Raw genomic sequence first — 20285 nt, 5'->3', positions numbered from 1 at the left:
AACTTTCCACCTTTGCAATTGCTCCTTTAAGTTAAGACCTACATCTCCATGGCCCTATTAAAGCTATCCTACTAGGTACTGGAAACCCATCAGTTTTGTTCTTAAATGAGATCATGAATGCCACAGAAAATATGTGTGCTGGAAGCACATTACATATTTCTGAAATGTAAATTTTTTTTTTTTTTTTTTTTTTTTTGAGACAGAGTCTCACTCTGTCACCCAGGCTGGAGTACAGTGGTGCAATCTTGGCTCACTGCAACCTCTGCCTCCCGTGTTCAAGCAATTCTCCTGTCTCAGCCTCCCAAGTAGCTGGGACTACAGGTGCGTATCACCAAGATTGGCTAATTTTTGTATATTTAGTAGAGACGGGGTTTCACCATATTGGCCAGGCTGGTCTCGAACTCCTGACCTCGTGATCCACCCGCCTTGGCCTCCCAAAGTGCTGGGATTACAGGCATGAGCCACTGCACCTGGCCTGAAGCATCAATTGTACTTGCACCTTCTGGGTAGAAGGAAACTATTTTTAGTTTAGGTATATATTAGGTATATATATAGTAATAGGTATATATTAAGATTCACTATAGTGAACTAAAGTGAACTACTCTGGGAATAATGATGACATCCCAAGCTCGTTAGAGTTCCTCCCCCAGCAAAGTGAAGTTCCTCCATAGCTGCCATACTGCTCTTCTGCAGAGATGTGGGCAGGCTGTGCGATCTAGAGTTTTAAACATGCAAGGAAATTTCTATGTAACCCAGACCGCCAGACTGAAACCTTCTGAAGATCACTGTCTTATAGAGACCCAATATGAGTTAATGAAGCCTGTTCTGTGCCTTCTCCCAGCTCTGTAGTAGACTGGGTCTGGGTCAGATGCCATCTAGAGGGCCCACCCCCAGCCTGCTTCAGTACTGGTTTGCATCCAACCAGTCTAAGCACTGACTGCATGAGAGCCTCCCTTTCCTTGCTCAAACTTGACAAAAGTCTGTGAACTGAGCGGCGCCTCTGTCCCTGGGCTCCACGCCAGGGCCCCTGTTTGTGGTTCAGGCCTCAGGCATCTCTGATGAGCTAACACAAACCAGCTCTTGGCTGAAAAATCTCCCAGGTTTGTGGTCCTCCCTAGCATCCATCCCCATCAGAGATGCACTTATTTCTTTACCATCTTTCTTTACCCAGAAACAAAGCTATTTGCAATGCTCAGGCTCCCATGGTTTTTACTTCTCTCACTTAAATTAACATGAAACACAGCAATAAATTCCCACCAGATGTCTCTTCTGACTGTCTCAGACAATAATCTTTTTTTAAAAAAGGACTGACTGTTCTAAGTATTAGAAATGACACAGCACACCTTTGTTTTAAGCAGCTGTCAAGTTCTCCCAGTAAGATGTCCTTGGAGAAGATGAAAGAGCTTCAGCTGGAGGAAAAATTTCTACTCCCAGAAACTAGAGAAGTGAATGGAATCCTCATGGCCAAAATGATTAGTGATAATTGGGACAAAATCTGGAATTTCCAAGCAAAACCTGATGATCTCCTCATTGCAACCTATGCAAAGGCAGGTGGGTGTGAGGAAATGGCAGGAAAGCCAGATTTAGCAGAGTACTGACACCTGGGGTGAGTTTCCCAATTGAAAAATGCAGGTTGTCACCAGTGCTGGCCCTGGAAAAAATGAAAACCAGACTTGCTCATGATCTCCAATCCTCCACAGTCCAAGATCTTCCTTTTATTTGGTCCCTGTAGAAGAGACTGCCAGAATCCCAAATCCCCAAAGGACTGAAAGAATTACAGAGCACAGAGGTTTCTTACAGTAAACTTGCCAGCCAGCCAGTCCCTGCTCCCATCTGCTAAGCCCTCCCGGAATTAACCACAGTTCTTGCCCTTAAGAAGCTCCTCCCAGTGGAGACATGTGGAACTGAACGCTTTCACCCCACTATAAAAAGCACTGATAGAGTTGGGGCCAAAATGTATGTGAGCATGATGGGGAAGATGTGAGAAAGGGAAGGTGGCATTTACCAGAATCTTATGAAAGGAAGAGGAGTTTGTGGGAAAAGCAAGAGTCAGAAATGGCAAAGAGTGTCCTAGGCCTGTGCAGGGTGGAGGAATGGGAACATCACCACCAGCAAGACTGTGAGGATGACTCATAATCCCCCATGTAATCTGAATATATAATCTCAGGCAGTGTGACCAAGTGAGGTAAAGGACTTTAATGAGTTTGGGAAAGTCAGTGGCCACTTGACTCAACATGAAGAACACTAGATATCCATAACCAGAAAGATTTCAGAAAAGGGTCCCTTCACCACAGTTCATGGAAATGTGTTTCTGTCCTCTTTGGCTCCAAACTCCCCTCCTTAACCTCACTGCCTTCTTATTAACTCAGCACTGGCTGGCCAGGGCTTTCTTAATAAACTTAGGTAGGGGCTTGCTATTAGTAAGTTTCAGTTTCTCTAGAATCTCCTATCAGTTTGATTTGCATTGGACACTTCTCTTTGTCCAGATGTGAAGGTAAACCTGTATTACCTAAGGGCAGAAATTTTGTTTCAGTTTGCATGGGAAATTATGCAGTTGGCCCCAAGGCCCTCCATCCCAAGGCCTCAATGCTTCCCCAGTCTTACTCCCCCATCTCTCCCAGCACCTCTCAACTTCCTGCGAGCCCTCCTTCCTTCCCAGTGTGGAATATGCATGCCTTTGTCTTAGCTCCTGAGGCTCCTTGCCTAGGATGCTGTGCCTCCTTTGTTAACATGGACATTCTATTCCCACTTCAGCCCTTCATTTCAGAGCTACCATCCCCTTCCTCTACGGAGCCCTACCAACCCCTTTCTCAGTGGGTCCGCCCTCCTGTGAACTCCTAGACCACTTTACACATCTTTACAGCCCTTCCTGGAACAGTTTCTCTTTCGTTTATCTGCATGTGTCTCATGCTTCAGTTAGCATCAGGTTTGGCTGCAAGCCACAGAGCCATCAAAAGTAGTAAGAAGAAAATGGATATTTGGTGGGCAATTAGCTCTCTCTGCTTCAGTCCACCTTTTTGCCTACCCACATGTCCATTTACAGGCCTCTTCTGAATCAGTTAAGATTCTATTTGACTACAAGTGTTAGAAAAGCCAAAATAACACAAAGAGAAAAGCAGTCAGGAGGCTGGTAGCCTGGGGCTGAAACAGCGGCTGCCTTGGTCATGAGCCACCCTGGTTCCTTCTAGCTTTCTGCTCCACTATCCTGAGGTGTGGCTTTTGAGTTTATGGTCCAGTATGACTGCTGGGGCTCCAATCACCACAGGCACATTCCAAATACCAGCAAGGAGGTAGGAAGGAATGAAGAAGGTCATGCCCTTTCCTTTCACGACAGGTTCCCAGAATTTACTGGCATGGCCACATTTATCTGCAAGAAGTAGTAGAAAATATAACCTTTAAGCCCAACAGCTATATGCCAAGCTAAAAATTGAGAATCTATTAATTTGAAAGGGAAGGGAAGAATGCATAGTAGCTATGGCAAGAAGCACTCTCTGTCACATCTTATCTCCTCCCAAAATATTGTAAGCTTGTTAGAGCAGATATAATGGCTAATTCATCTTTGTATCTCCCTACTTTCATTTGCTTCAATATTCAACCATGAAGCTATATTCATTAGGTGCAAAGCCCCATGGTATGTACTAGGAACAAAGGAAAAAAAAAAATGAGTTCTTACCTCCAAAGAGCTCTTAGTGGCAAGGAAGCAATATATAAGCAGACTATGATAATCAAAGAGTGCAGACGGGGTCTGGTGCTCAGAGGAGAGGCCCCACCCACTCTGGGTGGTATGCGAAAGCCCCACTCACCTGGGGGTCATGTGGAAGAGAGGGCGGGTGAGCTGATCCTGCTCAACACTCAGCAATTGGGAGATTAACTAAATACATGAGTAACCATGAAAATAGAATTAAATTGTGCCACGAATAGGTGAAGATGAGAATAACCAATGCTTCTAGGCACAACCTGGACACAGGAGATTGTGGACATGATCCAAAATGATGGAGATGTGCAGAAGTGCCAGAGGGCCAACACCTTTGACCGCCATCCTTTCATCGAGTGGACACTGCCCCCACCCCTCAACTCAGGTAAGTTTGCCCGAGTGAGTCCTACGGGGTTGGAACCACTGTCCTGGGTCAGTTTTCACCCAAGAGGAAAATCATTTCTGCAGTTAGCCTTTTAGAAACTATGTCCATAGGAACTGGGAAGGAGTTCGAAGGGGGTTCATGTCAAAATACCTGGGGAGAAAAGTATTGCCATAAATGATTACACTTTACACCAAATATACTAAGAATGCAAGATATAGAAGGCACCCTTGAAGATTCTGTAATCAAGTTGGGAATAAAGGACATATTTTTATAAAGCCAATTGTAATAAATAGTAGTTTTCACAGTAGGAGACAAACCTTTAGAGAGAAGGCATAGACATTAAAATCACACAGTCAAGCTTCAAATGCTGGTATGGATTTTTTATCTGGGTACCTTGAGCAAGTCATTAAGCATTTCAAAGCTTAATTTTTCTTCATTTGTAAAATAATAATACCTAATATGTATTGAAACCCTATTATTGATTGGAACAATTATTTCAGCAACACTTATTGAAAAATATTTTTTAATCTTTCCTCCCATTGAATTGTCTTGACCCCTTTGCCAAAATTAATTAACTGTTTATGTATGGGTATACTTCTGGATTTTCTATTCTGCTTCTCTCCTTGATGTATCAGTCTTTATGCCAATATTACACTGTTTCATAATAATTCCTGTAGTCTTATAATAAGTTTTGAAGTTAAGTAGAAATAAGACCTCCCATCATTTCTTTCTCTCTCTCTCTTTTTTTTTTTTTGCTTTAGCTATTCTAGGATCTTTGCATTTTCATATAAATTCTATAATCAAGTTGTCAGTTGCTACTAAAACCAACAAAGAACCAAAAACCCCCTCATGTTTTGGTTGGCATTGCATTAAATCTATACATCTGTTTGGAAAGAATTAATACCCTAACAAAATTGGCTTTTCTGGCCTATGAAAGTGCTTTATGTCTCCAATTATTTAGAACGTTTTAAATATCACTCAGTAATGATTTACAGCTTTCATTATATCTGTCACATCTTTAGTCAAATTTAATCATAAGTATTTTTGTTTTATTATTTTGTTAAAATATATTTTAATATTGTTATATTTTAATTTATATGTTGCTGATATGTTAAAATATATTGATTTTTTGTTTGCCCTTGTATCTTGCAACTTGACTTATTAGTTCCAGATTTTTTGTACTTTTCGATTGCATAGTGGATTTTCTACACAGACAATGATGCCTTCTTTGAATGAAGACAATTTTACTTCTTGCTTTCTAGTCTTGATTTCTATTATTTCTTTTTCTTGCCTTATTTCACTATCATCTGGAGTCTCCAGTGCAGTGTTGAATAGAAATAATTAGAGCAAAATTCTTGCCTTGGGCTCTAATCTTAGTGGAAAAGGATTCATTCTTTCATCATTAAGTATAATATTAGATGCAGATTTTTTTAGATACCATTTATCAGACTGAAGAAGTTTCTTTTTATTCCTTGTTTTCTCAGAGTTTTTAAGAATAAACCACGGCTGCATTTAGTCAAATATTTTTTGACTTGGGAATTCAATTAATGTATTTAAACTTATTCTTTGTTTAGGGTTATCAATTTTTGTCTGATCATCGTGTTAAATGTACTTGTTTTTAATATGTAGTGTTTTGTTACATTTAATTTCACTACATTTTTCAGAATTTTTGTAATTTTATACCAGAGGTGTTTAGTAGAAGTTTTTAATTTCCAGATGAAAGTGCTTCTTTGGTTTTTGTCTTTGTGTTTGATTTCTAGTTTTATTGCATTGGAATAAGAGGCTATTGTTTGTAAAATGTCAATGCTATGAAATCTACTGATGTTTTACTTGTGCCTTAATATATAATTATTTTGTGGATTTTCTATGTTTGCTTGAGAAGAAAGTATATTCTCTATTACCCAAAAGATTTAATATATTATGTTGTTTAAATTCTTTGTATTCTTCTCTTTTTTTCCAGTTAACTTATTTTGCACTGAAAGTTAAAATATCCTATTATTAATGTGTTCTGTTTGCATCTGCTGTGGTTTCTGTTTTGTGTAAGTGGTTACTTGATTATGTGGTACATAGATATCCATGATTACTATATTTTATTAGTATAATGGAATCTTTCACATTATGAAGTTTCTTCTTTGTGTCATACATATTTAGGGTTGAATTCTAATTTATCTTATAGCATCACAATCCTTGCTTTCTTTTTTTAATTTTTAACATTTGTAGGTTCATAGTAAATGTATATATTTACAGGACACATATATGTCTTAATACAGGCATACAGTGCATAATAATTGCATCATGGAGAATGGGCTATCCATCCCCGCAGGCATCTATGCTTCATGTTACAAACAATTCAACTATACTCTTTTAGTTATTTTAAAATTTACAATTAAATTATCATTGACTATAGTCACTCACTCTGTTGTGCTAACAAACAGTAGGTCTTATTAATTCTTTCTAACTAATTTTTGTACCCGTTAACCATCCCCACATCCCTCACACACACCCACACTACCATTCCCAGCTTCTGGTAACCATCTCCATGAGTTCAATTGTTTAGATTTTTAGTAAGAACATGCAATGTTTGTCTTTTTGTGCCTAGCTTATTTTGCTTAATACAATGATCTCCAGTTCCATCCATGTTGTTGCAAATGACAGGATCTTTTTTTTTTATGGCTGAATAATACTCCCTTTAATACAGCAAATTCCCTTCTGGCCCAAAGTGTGTCTATTCATTCATCTGATGGAGACTTAGCTTGCTTCCAAATCTTGGCTATTGTGAACAGTGCTACAACAAACATGAGATTGCAAATAATTCTTTGATATACTGATTTCCTTTCTTTTGGGTATATACCCAGCAGTGGGATTGCTGGATCCTATGGCAGCTCTATATTTAGCTTTTTGAGGAATCTCCAAAGTGTTCCTTATAGTGGTTGTACTAATTTACATTGCCAACAACAGTGTAGAAAAGTTCCCTTTTCTCTGCATCCTCACCAGCATTGTTTATTGCCTTTTGGATATAAGCCATTTTTACTAGGATGAAATGATATTTCACTGTAGTTTCTATTTGGATTTCTCTGATTATCAATGATGTTGTGCACCTTTTCATATGCCTGTTTGCCATTTGTTTGTCTTCTTTTCAGAAATGTCTATTCAAATCTTTTACCCATTTTTTGATTGGATTTTTGGATTTTTTTCCCATACAGTTGTTTAAGCTCCTTATATATTCTGGTTATTAATCCCTTGTCAAATGGGTAGTTTGCAAATATCTTCTTCCATTCTGTGGATTGTCTCTTCACTTTGTCAGTTGTATTTTTAGCTGTGCAGGACCTTTTTAACTCGACGTGATCCCATTCGTCCATTTTGGCTTCTGTTGCCTGTGCTTGTGGGGTATTACTCAAGATATTTTTGCCCAGACCAATGTCCTGAAGAGTTTTCCCAATGTTTTCCTGTAGTAGGTTCATAGTTTGAGGTCTTAGGTTTAAGTCTTTAATTCATTTTTATTTCATTTTTGTATACAGTGAGAGATAGAGGTCTAGTTTCATTTTTCTGCTTACTGATATCCAGTTTTCGCAAGCACCATTTTTTGAAGAGACTGTCTTTTCCCCAGTGTATATTCTTGGCACCTTTGTCAAAAATGGATCACTGTAAGAGTGTGGATTTGTTTCTGGGTTCTCTATTCCATTCCATTGATCTGTGTGTCTGTTTTTCTGCTAGTACCATGGTGCTTTGGTTATTTGAATTCAGGTAATGTGATTCCTCCAGTTTTGTTCATTTTGCTTAGGATAGCCTTGGCTATTCTGGGTCTTTTGTGGTTCCATGTAAATTTTAGGATTGTTTACTCTATTTCTGTGAAAAAAAAATGTCATCAGTATTTTGATAGAGATTACATTATATATATAGATTGCTTTGAGTAGTGTGATCATTTTAACAATATTGATTCTTCCAGTTCAGGGACACAGAATATTTTTCCATTTTTTGGTGTCCTCTTCAACTTCTTTCATCATTGTTTTATAGTTTTTATTATAAAGATCTTTCAGTTATTTGATAAAGTTAATTCCTACGTATTTAATTTTATTTGTAGTTATTATAATCAGGAGTACTTTTAAAACTTCTTTTTCAGATCATTTACTGTTGTCATATAGAAATGCTACTTATTTTTGTATGTTGATTTTGAATCCTGCTGTGTTACCAAATTTTTTCATCAGCTCTAATAGTTTTTCTGTGGAGTCTTTAGGATTTTCCAAATATAAGATTATATCATCTGCAAACAAGGATAATTTAACTTCTTCCTTTCCAATTTGGATGTCTTTTATTTCCTTGTCTTCTCTGATTGTTCTAACTGAGACTTCTAGTACTGTATTGAATAACCGTGGTGACAGTGGCATCCTTGTCATGTTCTAGATTTTAGAGCAAAGGCTTTCAGTTTTTCCCCATTCAGTATGATACTAGCTGTGGGTCTGTCATATATGGCTTTTATTATGTTGAGGTATGTTTCTTCTATAGCCTGTTTTTTGAGGATTTTCATCATGAGTTCCCACCTGCTCCAGAGGTGCCATCTGGGAGCCAGAGACTACAGTCAAAAACCTTAGAAGTCAACCTGGTATTCTACTGTACTGTGACTAAACCAGCATTCAAACCACAGGATGTAGTCCTGCCCACTCTTCCTTCCCCTTTCCAAAGGCAGAGGAGCCTCATCCCAGGGCCACCGCCACCACAGGCCCATAGGAAATGCTGCCAGACTACCACTGATGTTCCCTTAAGGCCCAAGGGCTCTTTAGCTTGTGGTGAATGTTGCCTGGCCTGGGACACACCCATCAGGGAAGTGGTCTCCCCTCTGCCCCAGGGAAGGTTCAGAAATGTCATCCAAGAGCCAAGTTCTGGAATCAGAGTCTCCAACAGCCGACTTGGTGCTGTGCCCCACTGTGGTCAACCTGGTACCTGAAGCCAGCATATCTCAAGGTCTCACTCAAGGCCCTCAACATAGTACCTGAATGTTGCTGTTGGTTATTCAGGACCCAAGGACTTTTCAGTTAGCAGGTGATGAATGCTGCCAGGACTCTTTTTTTTTTTTTTTTTTTTTTGAGACAGACTCTCACTCTGTCAACCAGTCTGGAGTGCAAAGGTGCAATCTTGTTTCACTGCAACCTCCACCTCCCAGGTTCAAGCGATTCCCCTGCCTCAGCCTCCCAAGTAGCTGAGATTACATGTGCATGCCATCACGCCCAGCTAATTTTTGTATTTTTAGTAGAGACGGTGTTTTACTATAATGGCCAGGCTGGTCTCAAACTCCTGACCTTGTGATCCGCTTGTCTCAGTCTCCCAAAGTGCTAAGATTACAGGCATGAGCCACCATGCCTGGCCAGGACTCATTCTTAAAGATCCTTCCCTTTAAGACAGCGGATTCCCTTCTGGCCCAAAGTGTGTCTAGAAATGTCTGGGAGCTAGGTCCTGGAAGGGAAGCCTCAAAACTCTTATCTGTGCCTTATCCTGCTGTGACTGAGCTGGTATCCAAGATGCAAGACAAACTCCACCCCACTCTTCCCACTTCTCTCAGATGGAAGTAACAGATCTCTTTTGGGCCTATGAGTTGTGCGGCCTGGAAATAGGGGAGGGATGATGCCAGGACTCCCTTAGCCACACCCGCTGGTGTCTCAGTAGGTCTTGTACCCTGACCAGTCCATTGTCTCTGAGCCCAGTTCAGCACTAGGACTCTCCTAGAAGTGGCAGTCCTTGTCGCCTAGACTGCCTTTTGAGTTTATTTATAACCCCAAAGCACTTTGGACCTCAAAGCTTGCAGGAACTCAAATTCCAACCACTGCAATCAGTGATTCCCCTCTTATTAGCGCTGGTTTAAATGCTCCCTCTGTGGGCAGGCACCTGCTGAGTTTGGTCCAGTTTTGCTTTCTGCTGTAAGAAGATAGCACTGAGTTCAATGCCTCACAATTGCTGAGCTCTCCCTACCCCAGTGCACAGAAACGCTCTCAGCACCACGCTGCCACTTCATGGGGGAGAAGGAGGGGTGTTGTTGGCAATTCAAGAGTCATGTTTTTTTTTAACTTCTTCGGTGACTCTTTCAGGAATACAAAGTTAAAACCAAGTACTGTGAGTGCTCATCTGATTTTTGGTTCTTATGAAGGAGCTTCTTTGGTGTAGATAGTTATTAAGCTGGCATTCCTTGCACGGCAGAGGGGATAGAGAGGTGGCATGATCAGTGGAGCCTTCTATTCATCAACTTGCTCTCCACAATCCTTGCTTTCTTATAGTTTTCATTGTGTTTTATATCTTTATCCATTGTTTTATTTTTACCTTATATTAATTATTGTGTTTCCAGGTATTCACTTGTATAATGCATATAGTTAGGTTTTCCTTTACAAACCAATTTGAAAAATATTAATAGGTTATTTAAGCCACTCACATTTATTGATATGACTGAAATGTTTGGTCACAATTATGTCATATCATCATTTGTTCAAATTACTGTAGTAATAAGTAATATTTACTGTGTTTCTTTCCCTATTTAATGTATCCTTTTTATTTTCCTTTTTGTTTAAAAAAAATGGGGGATTGTTTGTTTTGATGGTGTATTTGGTATTTAGAAAAGTTTGTATTTTCATCATAGTGGTTACTTGTGTATTATTACCCTTTACAAAACCTCAATTCCTCCTTTCTCTTACTTAATATTTTACTATCTGATCTGCTGGTTTCAAAGGAATCCTGTGACTCCTCCTATTAATTATACAACAGCAAATAATATTTCAAATATTAAGTTGTATTATTACTACTTTGTGGGAATCTATAAGGTTTACACATTATTCTTCTACTCTCGATCTACCCTCATTAATTTACTTGTAATATTATATAATGTGAAATATTCAACATCGATCCTTTTTGCAAAGATTTCCAAATCATGTACTGATTGAATGGAACCTATTCTAGCTGATTCATCAGGAAAAGCACATGTGTACTGTATTCCCTAGTCCTTGCACATTTAAACCTTTTTTTGTCTATCCTTGATACTTGAAGCACAGCCTGCCTGGGGATAATACATTTTGTTCACATTTTCTGTCCTTAATTTCTTTAAAATGCTGATCAACAGTTTCCTTGCTTTTGATGATGTTTTCAGGAATCTGATGCCAATTCAGTTCGATTGACCTTAAGGATTATTTCTTCTTTTGCATGAGGCATGAATTTTTTTAATCACAAAATATAATAATTTTACCATATATTTCAGAGTTGATCATTATGAATCAACTTTCCCAATATCCCATGGTTAACATATAAATTCCAGTCTTTTTCTCCAGAAAACTGTTTCAGATTACAGGTTTAAATACTAGTTTTATTCCACTGTTTTCATTTTATTCTCAGGGACTCCAACTTCTACTAGTGTTAGATCTTCTTTACCTGTCTTCAATGTCAGCTACTTGCTCTCTGAAACTTTTTACTTTTTACTTCTTTCTTTTTCTTGTGTCATTGTCTTGTTTTAGTGCTTTTCGTCAACAGCATTTATATTTTCACTTAAATCTATTCCCCATTATCCACTTGATAATTTAATTTTTGATGTTTACTTTGTTGAGTTCAATCAAATCTTTTTCACTTTCCTTTTTTGTCCACGTTCTTCCTTACTTTTTATACTTCTGATTTCAGATTTTATTTTCGTATTCTCAAATGTTTGTTTCAAGATATTTAATGTAGTTTAAAATGTTGCATTTTCATTTTCAGCTTTGTAGTTGATTTTGTGGGGATTTGATTTATTTTTTTTTTATTTGACTCCTTGATCTTTGTAATAGTTTTGTGTCAATGAAATCTGTGGGGTTTTTTTCTATTTTTATATACTTCATGAACATAGTTTCTAGCTTGAAAGCATCCTCTTCTGTCAGTTCTACCTTCTCCTGTGCAGTTTTGTTTATAAGTATTTAGTACTGGTTAGTGGGGAGGAGAAGAAATTGGCATGCTTTTTCTTTCTCTCTGTTATGCAAAATTTTTACCTTAATTTTCTCCCTCTTGCTTCCTTCTATCCCTTTACTGCTGTGCCACCAAGGAGAACCTCCCTTTCCTTACATATCTCATTCTCCATCAGAAGCTACCTTCTCCATTACTGACACTTATGCTTTACTTGCAAGCCTCTCCCCTGAGGTTGGTGCTGCACATGGCTACATCCAGCCTATATTCAGCATTTTAACAGTTAGCATTGGATTTCCTATTTCCAGGAATGATTTTGTCTGTACTTTACCTAAGTCTTTCTTGCCTCTCTACTGTTTTTCACAAAGCTTCTCTTCTTTGACTCTCCACACTCATAGTCTCACTGATTTCTAATCCTGGCTTTCACACTTACTACTAACTTGGAAAAATGACTTGATCACTATAAGGCAGTTTTTCAACTAAAAATGCTTCCCAGCACAATGCTTGCACATGTCTGATGGCTGTTGTGGTTCTTGTCCTTGAAAGTAAAAGTTGAAAGAAAATGTAGCATGCTTTAGAGCTACTGGGGCTATTATAGATCTGTTCTCACCAACCTCAAACATCCTTATCTGCCCACACAAGTACACACCAATGCCCAACAAGCAAGGGAAGTAATGTGCCTCCATAGTTTTCAATATTTCATCAGTGCTTTCCTCTACCAGAATGAGCAGTAAAGTTGTCATCAAAAAGGAATCATAGGCATAAAAATTATTATTTTAGACAGAGAACTGACTATTGGGTCAATCTGATTTCAAATAATTGGCACAGTAGTAATATCAAATCTATGCAGCTGATGAGAAATGTCTGGTTGAATGGTGTGGCCTTATTTCCCAGGTCTGGATCTGGCTAACAAGATGCCTTCTCCTAGAACTCTGAAGACTCATCTGCCTGTTCAGATGCTACCACCTTCCTTCTGGAAAGAAAATTCAAAAGTAAGAAGAGCCAACTCTTCAAACTGAGTTTGATTGGCATGGCTGAATAATGTCTCTAAGTAGAAACAGTCAAAGATACTAAAAGAAAGATAGCCAGTGGAGCCATAGGGCAGATGGTGGCATTACCCCACATTCCCACACACTCCATTCTGGATTCATCTTCCTTCAAAATATTATTTTTGGGTATACATTGGGAAATTTTCAGACAAAATTATTCTGACCATCTGCCATCTAAGCCACATTCAAAGAAGGTGATCAATGAAACAAAGCAGGTATTTCCTGAGGAAGAGTGATCTCTTAGATTGTGTCCTCTAAGGAGCTGGCAGAGTCAGACCTGAAAGAGAACTATTTGGAGGAAAACCTGTGAAAAGAGGAGTAAGACAAACAAGTATGGAGAGCAATAAGACCATGATGCAAGTCTGACCCCTATGAAGGAGAGGCAAGGAAGGAGAGTTGAAGACTCAGACTACAGTCATGAGTCATGATTCATCCAAGCTGATGGGGAGTCCTCCAGCCAAAGTCAACCATCAGAGAGTCCCATATCTCATAGACTGGGCCTGCATTAGCATGCCTGCTGTGCTTACTCATTAGCCAAGAGCAGCCGTTTGGAAATGTGGTCTTATAAAGAACATGGTAGTGGATTCAGAATATAGCAGCTGAGGTCATCCATCACTTACTTTCCATATCCAGAGATCTGAACAGCCCATGTTCATGGCCACCATTTGGCTGCCCTGATGAGATTAAGTACACCTTGTTATCCAAAATCTGCTCCTCTTCTTTTCAGGATGAGAAATATGATTTTGTCTTATTTTGATCTGGCCCACCCTTAATGCTAACTGAGAGATCAACAGACTCTCAGAAAGCATATCTCATGAAGCAAGATCCTAGGTACTGTTAGACCTTTATTTTCTTCATTTTCAAAAAAATATATTTTTATTTTGACACTTTCTAATTCAGATCCTATAAGTGCAGTGTACATTGAGTGTAGCGGGGTTTCCTTTTGATTTCTGCTTTATAAGTTAGTCTTAAGTTAATGAAATGTGTAATATAAACAAAATATCAACTTATACATTTGCAATGAAAAGTATAGCCACTCAGCAGAACCAAATGCTTGTATCAGCTAGACCAGCACATCATCTCCTTGTGGGCAAGCTGCTTTGTAAACACAGTTGTCTGAAGATTGCTGAGAAAGTGAGTTGATGTTAAAAAGTGTTTTTCAGCTATGACAGCTGCAGTCTTTCAACCTTCTAGACTAAATTTACCAAGGAAACCGTAACGGTCAAGTCTAACCAAGACTATCTCTCCTTGGTGCAGTGCTCAGATACATGATGCGAGTGATTGCTTTTGACTTCCTATTTTTTCTGAGCTTCCATGACTCACTAGCTCTTTATTTTGTCCATCTCCTATCTCCAAATAAGGTACAATACAATTGAATAGTTTTCCAAGTATCTGCTTGCTTTGATCCCCCAATTTGCTGATTTGCTTCCCTGAGATCATGCCCAGATCACCTGGATTTGTGAAAACTTCTTGGTTTATTCCCACAGATAAATACCTTCACATATTGTATGTTAATTTTATTCCTCAAGAACCAATATTATTTCCAAATCTTGTAGACTCATTGTCAGAAGACACACTAACACTTGGTTAGTCATCATACTAACATCTTCTTTTTGTAAAATCGGGTCTTCTAAATAATGTAAACATCTTAGTGGCAGCACTTCCATTTATCCACTTAAACTTGGTGTGAATTATTTGAGTAGTAAAAGACTGTAGGGAGCTTAGTCTAAGTTTTTCATTTTATGATGGCATGGTAGGCTGAATAATAGTCACTCCAAGATAGCTACATCCTAATCACCAGACCTGGGAGTATTACCATATATTGCAAAATGGACTACACAGAAGTGACTAAGTTAAGGATCTTGAGATGGGGAGATTATCTTGGATTGTCTTGGTCTTAAATATCAGCACAAGGGTATTTAAAAGATGGAGACAAGCATATCAGAGGAGAAAATAGGAGCTGTGACAACTGAAGCAAGAATTTGGAGTGATTCAAGGAAAGGGTCAAGAGCCAAGGAGTACAGGTGGCCACTAGATGCTAAAAACAAGAAAATGAATTCTCCCCAGAGCCATTAAAGGAACCAGCCTTGCTGACACCTTGACTTTAGCCCAGTGAAATCTGACCTTCAGAACAGTGAGAGAGTAAATCTACATTGTTTTAAGCCATTTGTGGTAATTTGTTATAGCAGCAATTGGAAATTAATACAGATGAATCAAGAGGTTCTCAGAAATTTTATTTGACATTGGATCCCACACCTAATGTACATTTGAATATGTTTCCTGCTTATCCTAGGACTTCCCATTTCAATTTAGGCCTAGAAGGCAATAAGCAACATAAGCATTAAGGAATATTACACAAAATATATGTACATAATAATAAGACTTTGTACTTGCATCCTACTTTTTGACACCATAAATGCTTTCATAAATGCTGGATAGAAAGCCAGCAGCAAGAAAGGGGGCAGAAAAACAGAGTCATGCCAGGACTGTGTTCATCTGAGTGAGCAAAGATGGAAAGCAAGAACCTAGGGCAATTCATTTAGAGTAAAATAGGGCTGGATGATTGGTTGTGTTGGACACAGAAGTTCCATAGTGAGACACAGGACAAAAATTCTTGAGAAACCACTGAGAATGGTTCCTCTCAAGCCCTGCTAAGATAGCATACAGCAGGGTAGGATGGGATGGGAGCCAGAGTAATGAGGGGAGGAAGGGGTCACCAGGACAAGAAGTCAAGAAGTCAAGAAATCAGCTCCTTCTCACCAGATCATGCCTGCCCTATGAGAAGACCATCACACACAGTTCCAAAGATGGACTTAGCACTGCCTCAAGCGTCCTTCAACCTAGTCAGCAAATGAATGTAGGAGTGATAATTTATCACTAAGGCTGGGATTCATATCATGGAAATTAAACCAAATGGCTAGCTGCTTTAGCTCCTCCCAGCCTAGAACCTACTTTAGATTCCTTGCTTAGTGAAAGCCAAGGGGAACCTTCACACACTGAAAAATATACCACATGCTATCGTCTACATTTGTCCCTTCAAAATTCATATGTGAAATTTTAAGCCCAACAGTGATAGTATTAGGAGGTGGGACATTTGAAAGGAGATTAGGCCAAGTGGAGAGCCCTCATGAACGGGATTCATGTTTATAACACATGGCTGTCTCAAGGCAGCAGATTATCACCATATACCAAATCTGCCAGCACCTTTATCTTGGATTCTCCAGCCTGTAGAACTGTGAGAAATAAGTTTTTGTTGTTTAGGAGACACCCAGCATGTGGTATTTTGTTATAGAACCCTGAATGGATGAAGACAACATGGGTAGCCTCCTTAACCTCCAGAAATATCACAGTTAGGGTGAATGTAGTATGCACCATGCAAACAGGACACTTCTATCAGAGAAAAGGGGTGCTCTTAATGATCATGCTGAGACTACAGCTATAAATTGGAATTGCACCTAGACAAACTGGAAGGGATAGTCACCTTTTATCATAGAAAATGCATGAACATGCAATTATTCAAATAGGATAGTCCAAGATTCTACAAAGAGGCTTTCTAAGATTATGGTCCTCTGCACTGAATAATATTTCTCTGTCTTGTTTTCTCTCTGCATCTCATTCCTCTTGCTGGCTGATTCCAGATTATCTATGTGGCTAGAAATGCCAAGGACTGTCTGGTCTCCTACTATCATTTCTCAAGAATGAATAAAATGTTGCCTGACCCTGGTACCTGGGAGGAATATGTTGAGACATTCAAAGCTGGAAAAGGTGAGTGGAAGAAAACTGTGAGTTCATATTTCCTTATTCATTCACCTGCTGACAGCAGAAGGAAAGATAATTTTCACTGAATGGCTGTATCCATCAAGGTCTTGTGAGGAAGTAGATGGCACTCAAACTGGGTCATCTGGGAAGACTCTAACAAAGAGACTATTTACAAGGCTATAGCAGAGTTTAAGGAAACTGACAAGGGCTAGTGCAGTATTCTGGGGAGAGTACCAGCAGGGAGCCATATCTCTCCAGAGACAAAAGAGGACTCCTTGACAGGAGCTAAAGCCTTTGGTGGGGGAAACAGTGAGCCAACAGGAAGGGCATCAGGGAAATAAACACAATGTCCTCCTCCCCTTCTGCCTCTAAATACCTTCCTACACCTCTTGCTGACACAGTCCATCTGTAATCCTGAGGACAAAGGAGGTCACTGACAAAGTCCATGCAGGTTGCTTTGCAGGGCACCAAGCAGAGCACAAGACAACGGAAAGTGGAGTTGGCAGAGACAACAGAAAATACCCAGTGAGCTTCTCTATTTACCATCAAAGAGAGCGAAGGTGCCCAAATATCCAGTACTTATAAATTTTTCACAGTAAAAGTCTTCTTTTTAAAATCAGCCTGTTCAGAAACAATATTTATTGTGTAATATTGACCAATGCACTATGTGATGATGCAAGGAAAATAAAGGTGTTGAATCCCTGGCCACAAGACAATCTTTCATGGAGTAATAAGTTCAAGGTTGGAAATATAAACCAAGGGATCCAGAATACTTTTTATCATCACCCTACTTTAAAAAAAAAAAAAAAAAATCCCTCTCTTCTGCAAACAAGAATTCTGCCCAAGGTCTTTGTCTTCTGGTTGTATTTATTAAATGTCCCCCTTTTTTTTGAAATATTCATGTTTGTTTCACAAGTTTCATGCTGGCATTGACATCTCATCTCTCTCCTTCCCCTCAGTGCTGTGGGGTTCCTGGTATGACCACGTAAAGGGATGGTGGGATGCAAAAGACCAGCACCGCATTCTCTACCTCTTCTACGAGGACATGAAGGAGGTGAGGGCAGTGCCATCTCCATCAGATCCTCCCACATCCTAGGATACATCAATCCCTGTTTAGAACCCTAGTGCATGGGCTTTCCTGCAGAAGAGTCTTCAGTGCAAGTCCATGACACTGTTTGCAACTCAGTTTTATCCTCAAAAGCTCTAACTACTTTTTTTGGCATTCTAAATTTGCTTTGCTTTAATTCACAGTTTTCAAAATATTCTTCTGCCTCAGGAAATAGCACATGCTTTATAGTTGAATCAATCTGTTGGATCCTGACACTTATAAGCCAGATATCTTTATCTGCAAAATGGTATCATGTCTATCTCATGAGATCATTGTAAAGATTTACACTATCATATTTGTAAAGTGTACATAGTTGTGTTCAAGAAATTTAGCTTCCTTCTCCCTCTTGCACACCTCAACCCCACATCATAAAGCAAAGTTTAATCCGTATAAACACTGGTAGGATCAGTCCCACATATTGGGACAGTGGACTGATTTCTGAATTTCAAACCATTGTGTATGAGTGGCTGCACAAATTCACTCTCATGACCCAGTGCATCAGCATCCTAGAATTACAAAACTAGCGTCTAAAATGTCCTCAGAAACTTAATCAAAAGCTATAGCTTTCTCTCTTTCTGTATCTCTTTGATCAAAAAGATTCAAGAAATAAGGATTCATATTTCTGGGTCGACTTGAGATTCCTTTTATTCCTCCTCTTAGTGACCTTCTGTTAAGTTCATAGGTTCTTTTTGCCATCTGTTGTAGTCCAAATACTAGAGTTAGTCATACTATGCTTCACCACCAACATTGTTCCTCCTTCACACAGCCTTCCTTGTTCTCCCGCAGGAGATACTGTTGCTCCTTCCCACCAAATCTCCTGGCACTCTGTCTGTACACAGGCAGCATGTACTTTCTCAGCCAGCCATGCAGTTGTTTGTATTTGTGTTTAATTCCTTTCCTTCAAAGTAAGCCTCTTGAGGGCAGGGACAGCCCTCATCTTTGTGTTGCTACAGTATCTGGGACAGTACAGTGCCTGGCAGTAGGAGTCACTTGAGAAATATTTTTAAAATGTGTTTGAATTGCTCCTTTAACCCATTTCTCTCCAAATCCTGTCCAAATGGAACATCATCCCCAAGGGAGGCCCAACATGATTTGTTTGGTATGACTGTTCAACATACAGGACCCAAAGCGGGAAATTGAGAAGATACTGAAGTTCCTGGAGAAAGACATATCAGAGGAAATTCTGAATAAAATCATCTATCACACCTCCTTTGACGTAATGAAGCAAAACCCAATGGCCAACTATACCACCTGGCCCACCAGCATTATGGACCACTCCATCTCCCCTTTTATGAGGAAAGGTAGATAAGCTTTGTAGTCTAAGATGTCAAATGGAACTCTGTGGTCCCCATGGTCTGCTTAGATTTTCCAGTAATGTTTCATGCTCCATTATTTATTCTTTCCAGCAGCACCACTGTACAACCTTTGAGAGGCAAGTTGCCTGTTTCTCCCCATTCTTGGTGGGGTCCTAAGGGTGCATGCTTACCTCTCCCTGTACTCCTGCAGCAATCATTGAGATTCTGCCTTGTTTCAGGGATGCCTGGAGACTGGAAGAACTATTTTACTGTGGCCCAGAATGAAGAATTTGACAAGGACTACCAGAACAAGATGGCAGGAAGCACCCTAACCTTCCGCACAGAGATCTGAGAGCAGTCAGGGAGTTTGCCCTGGACTTTCTTACCAGATTTTTGCCATTTGAGCCTCATGATCAAGGATACTTAAAACAAAGACACGCTTCCTCCAGTCTGAAGCTGTCACACACTAGCTGTAGATCCTATGCCACTGTGATAATCCTTCATCAAAATGTAACCAAATCCTGGGTAGAGTTTTTAATTAAGATACATGATCTCTCATTTAGACACCAAACACCTAATGTACTCGCCTGTCCTAAGGCAAAATAAAGGCAACTTAGTTCCATCACTAGTTTACAATAGTGAAATAAATAAAACAATAAATAGGAGTAGAATTTCTACGTAAGAGAAAGTGAGCAAGAGAAGAATGAGGATGAGAAGTGGGCACTAGGGAGAATGTGAGGGGGAACTGGTTTTTATTTTTAAAGGTCGGGAATGAGAGGCAGAGGATAGTCCTACTCTTGAAGATATTAGATTAGGAGGTGCAGAGCGTGGCATGAAGGATGGAATGCTGTCAGCTGGGTTTCACTTAGGTGGCTTCAAGCTGAAATGGTTCCCCAAAAAAAGACAAAGGCCACAGGAGAGCGATGAGGAACACAAGAGGAACAAGAAACTCAGCCTACTTCCATGGTCAACACAAGGCTGGAAAGCAGAGAAAGATTTTTGTCTTTCAGATGGACTTCTGAGAGAGAGAGGAAGTCTTCAGTGAGCTCAAGAGAAAAATAAAATAAAATATTCAGTAAATCATGCACATTAAGAA

General features: G+C 39.4%; 1 protein-coding gene across 1 annotated transcript; it reads left to right on the top strand.

The window, feature by feature from the left end:
- The first annotated feature begins 1379 nt into the window (after nt 1-1379).
- Nucleotides 1380-19541, top strand: SULT1C3 (sulfotransferase family, cytosolic, 1C, member 3). The gene is made up of 7 exons (XM_011980552.1): nt 1380-1551; nt 3951-4079; nt 12873-12970; nt 16666-16792; nt 17746-17840; nt 19015-19195; nt 19429-19541. The coding sequence occupies exons 1-7, from the start codon at nt 1380-1382 to the stop codon at nt 19539-19541; spliced, it is 915 nt and encodes a 304-aa protein (XP_011835942.1).
- The last annotated feature ends 744 nt before the right edge of the window (nt 19542-20285 follow it).

Source organism: Mandrillus leucophaeus, unplaced genomic scaffold (assembly GCF_000951045.1).
Source record: "Mandrillus leucophaeus isolate KB7577 unplaced genomic scaffold, Mleu.le_1.0 Scaffold214, whole genome shotgun sequence".
NCBI lineage: Eukaryota > Metazoa > Chordata > Mammalia > Primates > Cercopithecidae > Mandrillus > Mandrillus leucophaeus.
The sequence above is the reverse complement of the archived record's forward strand: the minus strand, read 5'-3'. Positions and strand labels throughout refer to the sequence as shown.

Coding starts and splice junctions, on each gene's coding strand:
- SULT1C3 (XM_011980552.1), top strand. CDS start 1,380: ATGTCCTTGGAGAAGATGAAAGAGCTTCAGCTGGAGGAAAAATTTCTA. Junction 4,080..12,872: donor GCCCCCACCCCTCAACTCAG/GTAAGTTTGCCC, acceptor CTTATTTCCCAG/GTCTGGATCTGGCTAACAAG. Junction 12,971..16,665: donor TCTGGAAAGAAAATTCAAAA/GTAAGAAGAGCC, acceptor GGCTGATTCCAG/ATTATCTATGTGGCTAGAAA.